Source organism: Pelmatolapia mariae, linkage group LG10_11, assembly GCF_036321145.2.
Source record: "Pelmatolapia mariae isolate MD_Pm_ZW linkage group LG10_11, Pm_UMD_F_2, whole genome shotgun sequence".
NCBI lineage: Eukaryota > Metazoa > Chordata > Actinopteri > Cichliformes > Cichlidae > Pelmatolapia > Pelmatolapia mariae.
The window spans coordinates 489,399-504,838 of NC_086236.1; the positions used below are offsets into that span (position 1 = coordinate 489,399).

The following is a 15,440-nucleotide window of genomic DNA, read 5'->3' on the forward strand; positions in this document are numbered from 1 at the left end:
TACCTGTGAACACCCACTTCTGCCTTTTTTTCTCGTTTTAATTGAGATCAGAGGTGTGCTGCTGAGTCCATAATAACAATAAACTTTATTTATTACGTCACAAAGAGCTGTACATAGGTGGAGTAAAATAAGTCACATGCCATCATTACTGATAAAAATAAATAAATGATTAAATGATAAAATAAACAGCTAATTAAAACAACAAGAACTTTATTTATATAGCTCAGTGGCACGCTGTTGTCTTTCTGTGTGGGGTTAGCACGTCCACCCACAGTCCAGAACATGTCAGCTGGAGATTCTACATTATCAGACTGGCCACCTGTCCACGGTGTCCCCGCCTCTCAGCCTAGGACAGCTGTGATAGGCTCCAGCCGGTAAGTGGAAGAGGAAGAAGAACACTCGAGGTTTTCAGTGGCAGTGAAAACAGCACAATTTAATAAGAGAAAGCAAACAAACAAATTCAGAGGAAAGAAACCTACTGTGTGTACATACAGGTTACAGATGTCACACAGATGCTCTCGGTGGATCCCAGACAGCCTCGCCACCAAACTGGACCACCTTCAGACCCGCCCACCACCTGCTCCTGGATCCAAGACCTCCTTACTGACCGCCTCATGTGATGCTTTAACTTTCTTATGTACACTGAACAAAAATATAAACGCAACACTTTTGTTTTTGCTCCCATTTTTCATGAGCTAAACTCAAACATCTGAAAAATTTTCTACATACACAAAAGACCCATGACTCTCAAATATTGTTACAAATCTGTCTACATCTGTGTTAGTGAGAACTTCTCCTTTGCCGAGATAATCCTTTCCACTTAACAGGTGTGGGATATCAAGGGGCTGGTTAGACAGCATGAATATTGCACAGGTGTGCCTTAGACAGGTGTTGAGGAACCAGGACACCCTGATGAGAAGTGGTCTACTGGAACAAAAAGGCATCGGTGGGCAGAGACAAAAACAGGGCGTTGTTGGAATGCTACCAATAATTACGCACACCCCACTTTGCAGTTATTTATTTGTAAAAAATGTTTGGAATCATGTATGATTTTCGTTCCACTTCTCACGTGTACACCACTTTGTATTGGTCTTTCACGTGGAATTCCAATAACATTGATTCATGTTTGTGGCAGTAATGTGACAAAATGTGGAAAAATTCAAGGGGGCCGAATACTTTTGCAAGCCACTGTATGTGTATAAAGAATGTTTTCACACTCTTCACTTCAGGGACCAGTTACAGCCGGACGTACAGGGCTGACAATGTTTCTGACACTGTCGAATAAAATGTTTGAATTCTCCGGCTGCTGTGAATTAAAGTGGAAAAACATGTAGCTCTTGCATCTTCGACCATATCAGACTGTAAGAGTTCTCTTTAAATAACCTGGAGACTGGTCAGGGTCCACAACTGTTGAACTTTCCGACAGCTACAGTTAGGGAGAACGTTATCTGTGAAATGAACATTTTAACATTTAAATGGTAGGATTATTTGAACAGTGAGAGACAGAACAGTAACAAAAACATGGCGTAAATTACGCTGCATTTCCAGCCCCGTGCAGCCTGGTATGGAGAAGTGAAAGAGAACCATTGGCTGCATAGAAAGTTTTTTGGGTCCTGGTTTTATTTTGTTGTATTTACCTGCGACACCTTAAAGGCTGGTCCGCGAAAATATTGTTGGACATAAACCGGTCCATGGCACAAAAAAGTCTGGGGACTGCTGCTCTATTGCACACAGATCTGTCTTGTAGAACAGTTTTGGCTTTAGTTTGTATTACCTATGGTGCCCCCCCAGCTTGGACAATAGGGGTGGTAACAGACCTATACATTGCAGTCAAAGGTACAAGAGTCAGCAGCCTGGTCACAAAACGTCTTTATGTCCTGTAAGAAAAGCTGAGTCAGCAGAGCTGTGTGCGGCGCCATCCACAGGTCATGATGGTTCCACAGCAGCCTGTGGGGGCTGTTACAGTAACAGACTGTTCACTCAGACACTGACAGACATAAACGGTGAGAAGCCCCAAACTTTGAGGGGACGCTATAAATCTTGGTGTCAGAGAAAGCCGCCCCTCTCTCTCTACCTTCACAGGCCAGACAGCAACCTGGGATGGTTGCCATGGTGAAGTGTCCTATTACAGGGAGGAGTCCAACATGTGAGGGGGATGAAGCGTGAGCCGGATTCGAGACAAATAAGGGATACTGTGGTTTCCCCCCAACTTTCTGACCAATCACGTCAACATCCTGTTTTTAACACAATAAAAGCATTTACTGCTTGGTGTAAGATCCTTTGTCTCTCAGACTTCTGAAAGGCAGAGGTTCGTCCGTAGCTGCTGTTGGAAGTAGTTTCGCTGTGTTTGCTTTATTCAAAATAAATATTTATTGTATATTTAATGATGCAAGCCTGTAATTTCACAGGAATTGAACATTTATTGTTCACACTCATTAAATGTGAAGATATCTTAAGGATAATAAAGAATATGCATTTCTATTGTTTACTTTTCTATCATCTTACCACTAATAGTAAAATAAAACACACCAACACTGTTGCATGCCAGGATACGCTGCTCTTTTTTTCTGTTGCTCTTATCTTTCAGGTGTCAAGCCTCCACCTATTGGCCAACTCAAAGATAAATGGCACCTGTGCTGTGGTGTACTGTGCCAATTGCTTGGTACAGCGCAGTTGTTTGCTGGGATCGTTATAAAAGGCATTACCAACAGAAATCTGTAAAATTTTAATAATTAAACCTTTTGATAGTTTACTAACACTTGCAGTTGTTATAAACTCACAAATAAACAACAAAAAAAAAACATATTTCCCACAATTTCTGTGGTAAAAACCTCCATAATTACACAACATATCTGTGAACGATGGAATAAATCAAATCAAATCAGTTTTATTTTTTTAGCACTTTTAAAAACAACAGCTGTTGAACAAAGTACTGTACAATAAAATTCTATAAAATTTTAAAAAGAAAGTAAAATCAAAGATAAGAGAAAAATAAGAATAAAATAATGACAGACAGTAAAAATGGGTCTTTAGACGAGTTTTAAAAGTATCCAGTGTTAAGGAGGTCCTGATATGTAAAGGCAGTTTATTCCACAGTTTCGAAGCAGTCGCAGCAAAAGCCTGATCTCCTCTGTGTTTGAATCTAGACTGAGGGACAACTAGAAGTCCACAGACCTCAAAGATCTCGCTGGAGTTTACCAATTTAGAAGGTCAGAAAGATAAATAGGAGCTGGTCCATGCATTTAAAAAGAAGTGTCAAAATCTTATGGATTATAACTCTTTGATTATATTTTTGTCCTCTGTTATTATAATTTTTATGATACAGCATTGATGCAGCATTGTACTAGAAATGGACAGTTTTATATTTCAGGTGAAACGTTATCTTTACAGTACACGAGCGAAACTAACTGATTTTTTACCTTCAGCTTGGATTCAGGAGACAGACGCTGTCTCTACTTTTATCATGAGTCAGTATTAGTATAGTTATGGCTGGATCAGGTGACCCCGAATCCCCCCTTAGGAGTTTTTCCTTCCCACTGTTGCCATAGCAATGCTCGTAGGGGGTCGATTGTTGGGGTCTGTATGACTGCAGGGTTACTTACAGGATTATAACTGAATGAATGAAACTGAGTTCAAATGTAGTTTTTGTGTGAGAACTTTATGTTTTTATTTTAGATCAAACATTTTCATTTACACTCATGTTTTATCTTCTTATTGATATTTGACACATTTAAAAAATAACAGGATGTGTTGCTGTCAGCAGCTGGTGCTGATGTTCTCCACCTGCTCCGCCCTCAGAGACAAACCTGATATCCTCCACCACACCGACAGATGTTTTTCACTGATGTTTACTCCACCTGCTCCACCCTCTCAGTGCTGTGGCACACCCTCTAATATTAAACACTGTATGAAAAGACTCTCACTGAACTGTCCCTAACATGTAACACACTGTGTGTTCAGGTGCAGGTGTTAAAGGACGCACAGGTGAGACTGAGGTTACGGCAGACAGATGCCAACGTGGAAAAACCCAAGAAAACTACAACGGGAAAGAAGTCAAAGCTCAAGAATCCAGGAAGAAACCGCTAACTTCAGAGAAGTGCCAAACAAACGGGCTGAGCAGGTTCACCAGAAGGAAATCCCCTGAAGTCAGTTCCAGGGTCAGTCCTGCAGATGCTGCTCTGTCAGTAGATCTGACTTTAATGAACAGGTTAGAGACGCTTACAGGAGGAACTCTGTGTTCACAGCTGTATGAGCCTCCTGTCAGGGTTGGTGTTTCAAATGTTTCACAATAAAAACAAAAGAAGGACAAGAATAAAATAACGTTAATTAATGATGAAGTAACCAATCAGAGTTCAGTTAATTCAGGTTTTTGTTCAAACTCAGTAGAATTTTATTACAGAAAGTCTGAAGAGTCTGAAGAGTGATCAGTGATGCACTGAGCTGGTGAGCGTGTCGGTGCTGCAGAGTGAGCACACCTGTTTGAACCCGGGCCAGGTTCAAGCTTCAGCGGCAGGATGCAGCCACACGTTTTAACCCCTGGAGCCAAACCAATGCCACGCCCACTCTGAGCCGTGGATGCTGCCGCATCTCGCCGTTAAAGGGAGGATCCTCACGTCGGCAAACACAGCAGGTATAAAAATGTTCAGCAGGAGGAATTAAACTGCGACAAAGCTTCAGAAAACCTGAAGAGCAGAAACATGGCCGGCATGCCAGCTTGTAAGTACATTTACAGTGTTTGATTTTTATTCATTTGCTCTGAAATTCAGACTCACAAAAATATAAAAACGGGCTGTTTAACTGAACTCTGGTTAAACTTTGTCCACATGTCTTTTTCTTCTGTTGCTTTTATTGTGAAACATTTGGATCACCACATCCTGAAAGATGACCCATGTAGCTCATTTTACAGGCACAAGAACCAAAGCACTCTTTGCTCCTGCGTGTGGCTGAGGCTGATATGTAACGAGTCCTAACGTGTCAGAGGGACAAACAGTTCAGTGATGTTTCCGCCTGCTGACCTCATGACTGCTTTAACATTATGTTTGATAAATAAATGAGAGGAACCTCCCGCAGCCTGGTTCTCTGTAGGTTTGGGACTCATGAAAAACCACTGCAGGTGTGACTGCAGGTGTTACGGGATTCTGGCATCATCATCAGGAAACGCTGAACGATGCCAAAGGAAACACGCTGTCTGACAATTTTCTGTCACGAGCCTCGCGTCTTATTTAACACCAGTGACTCGTCCTTAACGATCCACAGACACTCACGTCACGCTGTGCACACGTTATTGTTTACGTGAGATGAACTGCAGAATCACAGATAGAGACAAAATTCTGTTAATCTGACTATCTGCAGGTTTTATACACACACGCAGTTACTGTCCCTCCGTTTACAAAGGCAGAGGCGTCACGCTGTGATTATTTTACATGTAGTTGTTTTTTCCTGTGTAATAATATTCAACATTGCTATCAATACATTTTTCAAAAAATGCCTCTCTGTGCAAAATGGGTTAAAAAAAATGGGTTCGTGGCAGGATCAGCCTGATGTTATTTGTATCCTGCTGTAACTTTACTGTATAAAGAGCTAACATCTCCAACATGCCAGGAGCTTATAGATTTTATTTATACAGCGCCAAATCACAACAACAGTCTCCTCAAGGCGCTTTATATTGTAGAGAAAAACCCAACAATCATATGACCCCCTGTGAGCAAGCACTTTGGCGACAGTGGGAAGGAAAAACTCCCTTTTAACAGGAAGAAACCTCCGGCAGAACCAGGCTCAGGGAGGGGCGGGGCCCACACTTCCCCCACACCACCTCTGCACCAAACGTCCCTCCTCGTTGTGCTCTCTGGCCTTCTGCTCTCGTTGTTAATAGCAGTCCGTCCTCAGACACATGCAGTAGTTCCACCTCTGCTTAAAACCTGCTCTGGATCCCACACTTCTCTCTAACTACAGGCCAAACTTAAATCCTGGAGATGACAGTTTATGAGAACGTCCTTTCTGGAGCGCAATAACATCCTGGAGGTTTTCTGAACCGTACCCAGCACTCAAACAGCTCTTTAAGAGGTTTTAATGCCGTATTTTTTTGACTGACTCTGGTGACTGTGTGGTTTTCACACAGTGGATCCTTAAATTTTACTCTGTTGTTTGGGGCAGTGGGTGAGCATTGGTTTCGATCCACTTGGTGACGACGAATCCTCTGCTCCTTCCTCGTGTGGGGTCCCACAGGGCTCAGGTTCAGGCCCCCTTCTCTTTTCTCTCCACCTGCTCCCATACTAAGAAACTATGAAGCATATTATGAAGATATAACGGCTACTTTTTAAATATTAATGAGACAAACACTGTGGCGGTGTTTGGTGGCACCACTCTGACCTGTCGATCTGTGCTCCTTGGCACAGTTCATCAGGCCGACGAGCACAAATTCAGCTTTTTCCAGCCGACCAAAGCAAAGCCGATTCTGTCTCAGCGGCACTTTGAAACAGTGACCAGCCTCTGTTACCACTCGGCTGTGTTATTGGAGCTGGTGGTTCATCCGTCGCTCGTCTCATTGGTCCAGAGTCCCGCCTCACGGTTTTTACCTCGCTCCACTGTGTGAGATGTTGATTTGAGCTACTTAATTTTATTGCATTAATTTTTATTGTATTGATTCTTCTGTGCATCACTTTGGTCCATTGTGGTTGTTTAAAGCTGGTGTGAAATAAACAGGTTCCAGTTCCCTCGATTATATAACAGCGTTGTGGTTTGGATTGTTGTGACATTTAGTTTTGGTTATTTCCTGGCTGAGTTCAGTCCTTCTGCATTCTTGGAAGGCTTTAAGAACCCATTAAACCTGAACTGCATTCCTGGCACGGTTTCACGTTCTCATGATGTGAAAACTGAACTTTAGCTGCAGCCTGAGGTTTTGTTTTAGATCATTTATTTTCCTCAGAACAGCTTAAGTCATTTCTCTGCTGCTCAGCGTTGACCTCATGTCCTGTGGGCTGTGATACTCCTGCCTCTGAGCGTCTGGTTTCCATGCTGCGTGTCTGCCTGTCATGCATCTTCGTCGTGGTTCCTGTGTGAGGTAGCTGTCAGTGCGGGTCACCTTGCCTCCTCACAGTCACACCTGTCTAGTGTGAATAACACCTAAATATAACTGTCCTACTGTGATGAGCTGGCTGAAGGAGTCCCGTTAAACGTATCAGTAACCTGTTTATGGTCTCTGGCAGATGCTGCAGCCCAACACCTGAGGATGGTGCTGGTCGGGAGAACCGGAGTTGGGAAGAGCGCATCAGGAAACACCATCTTAGGGAGAAAAGCCTTCGAGTCCACATCCTGTTTCTCTTCAGTGACGTCACAGTGTCAGAAGGAAACGGGAGAGTTTGGGGGTCAGACTCTGGCTGTGGTCGATACTCCAGGTCTGTTTGACACCAAAATGCCTGAAGAGCAGGTGAAGAGAGAGATTGCTAGATGCATCTCCTTCGCTTCTCCTGGTCCTCACGTGTTCCTGGTTGTGATCCAGGTGGGCAGGTTCACCAAAGAAGAACAAGAAACAGTGAAGATCCTCCAGGAGATGTTTGGAGACAAAGCAGCAGCTTTCACCATGGCCTTGTTAACCCACGGAGACAACCTGGATGCAGATGGAGTCGACTTGGAGACGCTAATTACCGGAAACGAAGCCCTGCACCGCTTCGTCCGTCAGTGTCATGGAGGATATCATGTTTTTAACAACAGAAAAGAGGATCCCTCTCAGGTCACAGAGCTGCTGAAGAAGGTCAACACCATGGTCCAGAGAAACCGAGGACGCTGCTACATCAATGAGATGTTCATAGTGGTCGAGAGAGCCATCAGAGAGGAGAAGGCGACTCTTCTGAGAGATTATCCAGGCATGGCAGAAGAAGAAGCGAGAAGACGAGCGGAGAGGAAGAACCAGTTCCTGAAGGGCGTTGGGATAGGAGCGGGTGTTGGGAGCGTGCTGGGCCCTCTGGGAGCAGCAGTGGGAGCAGCAGTGGGAGCTACAGCTGTAGCCATAAAACGTGGGGAGTGCGTCATACTGTGAAAATGTGTCGGATCACAGTCTCATCCTGCTTTTTATGAGACTGTCGTCGTTTCATGGTGTCGTCATGCATTGTCATAAATATATACATGTAATGTAATAGAATGGAATAGTGTGTGTGTGTGTGTGTGTGTGTGTGTGTGTGTGTGTGTGTGTGTGTGTGTGTGTGTGTGTGTGTGTGTGTGTGATAAAAACAAGAAAACAGCTGTTTCAGCAAAAAATGTGTTTAAAACTAAAGATTTCCTGATTAATCATTTGACTGATAACAAACTGATTTCATGTTTTCACACTGAGGAGCCGACTCACTAATTTAATGGATAACAACAATAATTATATATTTATTTATTTAGTATTGAAATGATTGTAGAGCTCGTGCACAGCTGTGAGTTTAAAGAAACAAGATGTGTTCACTTCCAGCACTGTGACTGTGGGACAGCTGTGCTCACACACTGGCTGCTGGTAAAATTAAATGTGTCTTAAAGGTGATGAGAGTCTTTACGTCATTAATCATTATCAGTTATTGATCATGTGATATATGGGGTGCTTTTCTTTACAATCAGTACGTTACTGTCATGGTCCGTGGCCCTGTGTCTGAGGAGTGTGTGGGATGCCCTGGTGGCCACACCCCTGGGCTGGGCCATCACCTGCATCCCATTCTGGGCAATTACCTGGAGGACTATTTAACCCTGCGCTGACGGGTGCTCCACGCCGGTCCGTTAGTCACCCGTCAGTGGTAACTAGGTTCCCAGCAAAGGCTTTGTATATATGTGTCACCTGTCCTGCTGCCCCGATCACTAAGTGCACTATCTGTCCTCATTCCTGCCTCCTCGGATTCGCTTCCCACGGGCACACTCCCCCCTTCCGAGCCCCAAGGTCCCGCTCTGATCGTAAGCCAATTACTAAAGCCCTGTCTTGTTGTGTCTCTCTATCTCCCCGCTCACTAGTAATTTTCTCCCTTTCTGTTGCATCTCCCACGGTCCCGATTACGGCTTCCCTGTGTTGTTTGTCTTCCCACTTTTCTTCAGTTCCTTGTTTTGCTTCCTTGGTTGTTCCGGGTCACCTTTTGTTAAAACAATAAACTGTTCTTGCTCGCGTTAGACGCATTGAGTCTGCTTTTGGATCCTGCTTGTGTGCGCGCACTGCGGTTCATGACAGTTACAGTGGATCATGACTCGGTGCACGCTGCACCAGCTTAAGAAAACAATATGATGATGTGTTTTTAACCTGACTGTGTCAGCGGTACAAATGTGATGTTTGTAATCATATAAAGGTTAATGACTGTTTACAATAAACAACTGCTTCAAATAGTATGTTCATCACTTACATTTAGACTACAGTTATGTACACATCAACACTTATCCATGCAGCGCAGCAGAAAGAGAGTATCATCAGTGTGTTTTATAGTTTTATTAAACACAGTCTCAGTAAGTCCAATTTATTTTATAGCACTTAAGACAGGGAACAGTTAGAAAAACCTTCACAGACGTGAACGAATGAAAGTAACCCACAGCAAAGACAAAGTGAGCACATTTACCTAGAAAAAAATGAGTTTTAGCTGCTCTTTAGAGTTGAAGCTGTGCAGGGCGAGTGGTGGCGGCTCCAGGTCTGGAGCTCAGAATCACCTTCGGTTCAGACACACAGGCAGAAGATCAAGAAGACCAAGTGGTGCGCTCACTGCTGTTCACTCGCTCTGCGGTAGAGTATCACTTCCTGGTGTTTCTGAGTAGCTTATCTGCTTAGCAATTTAATTAAAAACTTTTAGATAACTTCTGTTTTCATAGTATAATCTTAACGTGCTTCATCTGAATCACCCTTTCTGTGTGCTCACTCCCTAATTTATAGCCAAAGTATTCACTCACTGTCTCTGTACTGTTTCGCTAGCTTAGCTTAGCTCGTAGCCGACTCGTTAGCACCATGGCTACTTCACCTGTCCCTCCTGCACTTTCCTGCTCATTGTGTCAGATGTTTAGTTACTCCTCGGCCTCCTTTAGCAGTAATGGTACCTGTAACAAATGTAGCGTATTTGCAGCTCTGGAGGCCAGGATTACTGAATTGGAGACTCGGCTTCGCACCCTTCATTCACCCGTAGCTAGCCAGGCCCCTGCAGCTGGTGCAGCCGAAGATAGCGTAGGCCCCGCTAGCTGTTCCCCGGCAGACCCCAAGCAGCTGGGGAACGAGGGTGGCTGGGTGACGGTGAGGAGGAAGCATAGTCTTAAACAGAAGCCCCAGGTACACCACCAACCTGTTCATGTGTCTAACCGCTTTTCCCCACTCGGCGACACACCCGCCGGGGGTCAAACTCTGGTAATTGGTGATTCTGTTCTCAGACATGTGAAGCTAGAGACACCGGCAACCATAGTCAATTGTCTTCCAGGGGCCAGAGCAGGCGACATTGAAGGAAATTTAAAACTGCTGGCTAAGGGTAAATGTAAATACAGTAAGATCATAATTCACGTCGGCAGTAATGACACCCGGTTACGCCAATCGGAGGTCACTAAAATCAATATTGAATCGGTGTGTAACTTTGCCAAAACAATGTGGGACTCTGTAGTTTTCTCTGGTCCCCTCCCCAATCAGACCAGGAGTGACATGTTTAGCCGCATGTTCTCCTTAAATTGCTGGCTGTCTGAGTGGTGTCCCAGAAACGATGTGGGCTTCATAGATAATTGGCAAACCTTCTGGAGGAAACCTGGTCTTGTTAGGAGAGACGGCATCCATCCCACTTTGGATGGAGCAGCTCTCATTTCTAGAAATATGGACCAATTTATTAAACCCCCCAAAATATAAAATAAATAAATAAATAAAATAACTGTCTTTATTCAAAGAGTTCTGCATCTGGGTCCATTCATTCCCCAAACCCTGAGACCCTTCCATGTGCACAGGGTGAATCTGCTGTTGTGGCCATTTTTGTTGAATGTTTATAAAATGCAATTTGTATTCATTTTAGTTTTTTCTTTAAAGTTGTAAGAATATACTGACCTAGTTTTGTTATGTAAATTTGTAATTAATTTTTGAAAAAGTTTTTTGGAAAGTGATTGGTTTATTAGCTTATGAACCCTCCCATTAATCAGGGGATTAAGAGCACCCTGGAGGGGTGTGGTAAATGTTTTTGGTTTTTGTTTGCCAAATGTCAGATGGGAAGATGGGAGGGTTAGAAAATGATTTTTTGACCAGTTCTGAAGTTGTTAAAGCAAATTAAGTTAACTTTCATTTAATTTTAAGTTGTAAGAAGTTATTTGGTTGATTTTTGTTTATAATTTTGCACGAAATAAATGCCATATGATTTTTAAACAATGGAGTCAGAAGTGCATTCCAAAAACAAACCTCCTGGTGCCACCCATGGCCTTTTCTTGGACTTTTTTGGTGTTTGGAACATAAAAGGCTGTGACATTTAAGTCAAAAAATCATTTTTACTCGCTTGGATGTCAACTTGGAAGCTGGGAAAACTTGCAAGATTGGACTTGGAAGACTGGATCTTCGCAGAATGGACTGAAAAAATGACTCAAAGTTCGTGAGTAAATGCGAATCTTTGTTTGGATGAGCCGAGACGCTGAGCTGCAACATGAAACATTTGTATTAAACAATTATCTTTTGGACCTTGTGAAACGAATTTTGTGGTTAAAATGGAGGAACAAGAAAGAGAGCTTTTTAATTTGATTAAAAAACGCAGAGCGAAACTTCACGTTCTGACAAAATAAATGAAATGACATTAATGCTCTCATTGATGCTGGAGAATCAAAAGCCTCCATAGATGAACACATGAAAACATTTAATGATTATTTGGGAGAGTTTATGGACTTACAGACTGCAGTTCAAAAATTGCTGAACGATGATGAAAAGGAAACAGATCACAGCGATTGGTATGAACCTAAGCTGATCAGTTTTAAAGAATTTCTGCATGAAATTGACACATGGATAAATGCAGACCCCTGATCCACAAGAGGATGAAGTTGCAGCCTCTAATGTTGAATCAAAGGTAGCATCTCATGACAGTGACATTGAGCCGCATGATAGTGTCTCACAAGTAGCGCAAGAAACGAGCGACAGGATTTCTGAACGAGTTGCTAAACCTGTCAGCAAGGGCTCGAGTAAAGCGCCCAGTAATGTTACTGCAGCCTTAAGTTTAAGGAGTAAAAGCTCGCGTGCAGCTTCAATGGCGCTGATGGAAGCTGAAGTGGAAAGCGCCGCTTTGAAAGCGGAGGTGGACGCACTGCAAGAAAATCATGCGCTCGAACTGGAAGAAGTTCAATTAAAGGCAAGAAAAGAAACATTGGCTCTAAGAACTAAGTTGGTTAAGGCTGATGCAAAAATGCAAATTTCCACCTCTGCTCAGGATCAGCAGAGCTTTGATTCCAGGGCTGAGGTTGAATCAGAAGGCAGGAGTACAGCTCCTTCTGGAACATCTACTGAGTTCATACCTGCTGCTACAGCTCAAAAGGCTCCAAGAACAAAGAAAGCCCCTTTAGTACATTCACCTTTGCCAATGCCCCTACAGACACATGCACCTGCTAAGGTTAAACCAGAAGGGGAAAGCCCAACGCCAATCTCTTCTCAGGTTGATGTCCACAGCAGTGCCCTAACAGAGATTATGAGAAAGCAAAATGAGATTACTGAGATGCTTGTAAAACAACAGAGGTTGTCACTGCTTCCAGCTATAGAAATTCCTGTTTTTGGTGGTGATCCTTTGCATTTTAGATCCTTTCTTAAGGCGTTTGAGCAAGGAATAGAAACTTTCAAAAGTCTTTTTATTAAACAAAGGTTTCAATATAATGTATACAAAAAAATGCTTCAGAATTTTCCAAAATTTCAATCTTGTTCCCACCCTAACCCTTAAAACAACAAATAGTTGGCAGCCTGCGGCCCAACAAAACAAAAACAAAAGAACAAACAAAAACGAAAAACAACAAATAGACTCATATAAGAGAAAAAAAAAAAAGGGGGGGGGGGGGGGGTTTCCTTGGACTACTCAGTAACAATAGTTGAGGGCCTTTCAAAAAAGTCCAGAAAGGGAGACCACAGTTTATAAAATTTATTTTTAGACCCTCGAACTGTATATCTAATTTTTTCTAAATCCATACAGGACATTACATCTTTTAGCCATTGTGTGTGTGAAGGGGGAGAAGAGTCTTTCCATTTCAGCAATATAGCTCGCCTGGCCAGCAGTAATGAAAAGTTTAATATTCTGAGTCTGAAGTTGGACAGATTCAAATTCTGGACCGCACCAAATATAGCACAGAGTGGCTCTAGTTCAATTTGATGCTGCAGGACTTCAGACATCGTATGGAAAACAAATTTCCAAAAGGTAGACAACGAAGGACAGGACCAGTACATATGAAACAATGTACCAGGAGCACCCCCACACCTTATACAGGCTGGGTCCACCCCTGGATATATGTGTGCCAGCCTATCCCTGGACCAATGCCCCCGATGAACTATCTTAAATTGGATAAGTGTATGTCGAGCACACATTGATATATTGTGAACCTGGCCAAGGATAGAGTCCCACAGTTCATCCGTAATATGAAAGGTAAGGTCCTCTTCCCATTTAGATTTGATAGCAGCTATTGAAGAGCATTGTAAATTGTAAATTAAGCTGTAGAGGGCTGATATTATACCCCTTGAGGTTGGGTTGACCATTAAAAAATCATCTACTGGGTTGTGCTGAGGCATTTGGGGGAATTCTGCTGTCACACTCTGCACGTAATGTCTGACCTGTAAAAAACGAAAAAACTGAGCTGCAGCTATGCCAAATTTGGTGGATATCAGAGAAAAACTTACAAATTGTCTGTCTTCATATAAGTCTGCAAAGGATTTTAGGCCCTTTCTATGCCAGCTATGAAAAGCATTATCTGCCATTGAGGGAACAAATAAGTGGTTTGCTGCAACTGGGCTTTGAAGTGAGAAAGCCCGGAGACCCAGACTCTGCCTAAACTGAGACCAAATCCTAAAAGACTGCTGGACAACTCTATTGTTACTGGGTAGAGGCAATGCCAAAGGGAGTGATGAACCCAAAGTCGCAGGTAGAGAAATTTTCCCACTTGAATATGACTCCATGGCAACCCAAACTGGTGGTGACGATTCGAGATGATAGTGTCTCCAATATAACAAACACCTAATATTGGCGGCCCAATAATAGTACTGGAAATTGGGTAGGCCTAAACCTCCAACCGACTTGGGCCTTTGAAGAATAGATTTCTTCAATTTGGGAGCTTTGCCATTCCAAATATATGAAGTGATTAGTGAGTCTAAAGATTTAAAAAAGGATTTTGGAATCAGGATAGGGAGGCATTGAAAGACATATAAGAATTTTGGAAGTAGCATCATTTTCACTGAATTAATCCTACCTATTAAAGGTAAGGATAATGGGGACCATCTAGACAACATATACTTGCACTGTTCCAGCAGGGGGAGGAGATTCTTCTTAAACAAACAATTAAATTGCTCTGTGACACTTATTCCAAGGTAATCAAAGTGATCTGTGACTATTTTAAAGGGAACATTTACCAAATCCAGATTCCGAGCCCTCTCATTAATCAAAAACAGTTCACTCTTATTCATATTAATTTTGTATCCAGAGAGCTGACTAAAACCATTCAGTATATTAAGTACAGCAGGTAAGGAGGTAAGCGGGTTGGAAAGAAATAAGAGAAGGTCATCAGCATACAGTGAAACTCTATGCTCAATCCCCCCCCTCCATATGCCTTTTATATCCCCACTGCCACGGACTGCAATTGCTAATGGCTCAATTGCAAGGGCAAAAAGCAATGGGCTTAAAGGGCAGCCCTGTCTCGTTCCGCGGTGGAGCTTAAAATAGTCCGAGTAGCGACAGTTAGTTACCACTGAAGCTGTGGGGCTTGCGTAAAGAAGTTTAATCCATGAGCAAAATAAGGGGCCCATTCCAAACCTTTCTAAAGTAAAAAACAAATATTCCCACTCCACCCTGTCAAATGCTTTTTCCGCGTCCATAGCAATAAGGCATTCAGGCACGACATGGCCAGGGGCATAGATAATATTAAAAAGTCGCCGTATGTTAAAAAAGGCATGCCGATTTTTAATAAAGCCAGTTTGGTCGGGAGAAATTATAGCAGGTAGAATTTTTTCCAGTCTGTGCGCCAGTAGCTTAGACAGAATTTTAACATCCGTGTTTAACAGAGATATAGGCCTATAAGAAGCACAGTCAGTCGGGTCCTTGCCCTTCTTAAGTAACACTGTGATACAGGCCTGGTAGCATGATGAAGGAAGTGCCCCAGAGTCTAGCGACTCTGTAAAAACTTCACAAAGGAAAGGAGCCAAATCGTCCGAGAATTTTTTATAAAAGTCTGCAGAAAATCCATCAGGACCAGGAGATTTCCCAGATTGCATAGATGTTATTGCCGCCTGAATTTCCGCCTTTGAGATAGGGGCTTCC

The 15,440-nt window shown here is 42.9% G+C and overlaps 1 protein-coding gene across 1 annotated transcript in view; it reads left to right on the top strand.

Annotated features, from left to right (window-relative positions):
* Positions 1-7,228: 7,228 nt before the first annotated feature.
* LOC134637343 (GTPase IMAP family member 8-like) overlaps positions 7,229-15,440 on the top strand; it is a 67,112-nt gene continuing 58,900 nt past the window's right edge. Inside the window, exon 1 of the mRNA XM_063487749.2 lies at positions 7,229-7,837. Coding sequence (XP_063343819.2) covers positions 7,229-7,837 — 609 coding nt within the window. The remainder of the gene's footprint in view (positions 7,838-15,440) is intronic.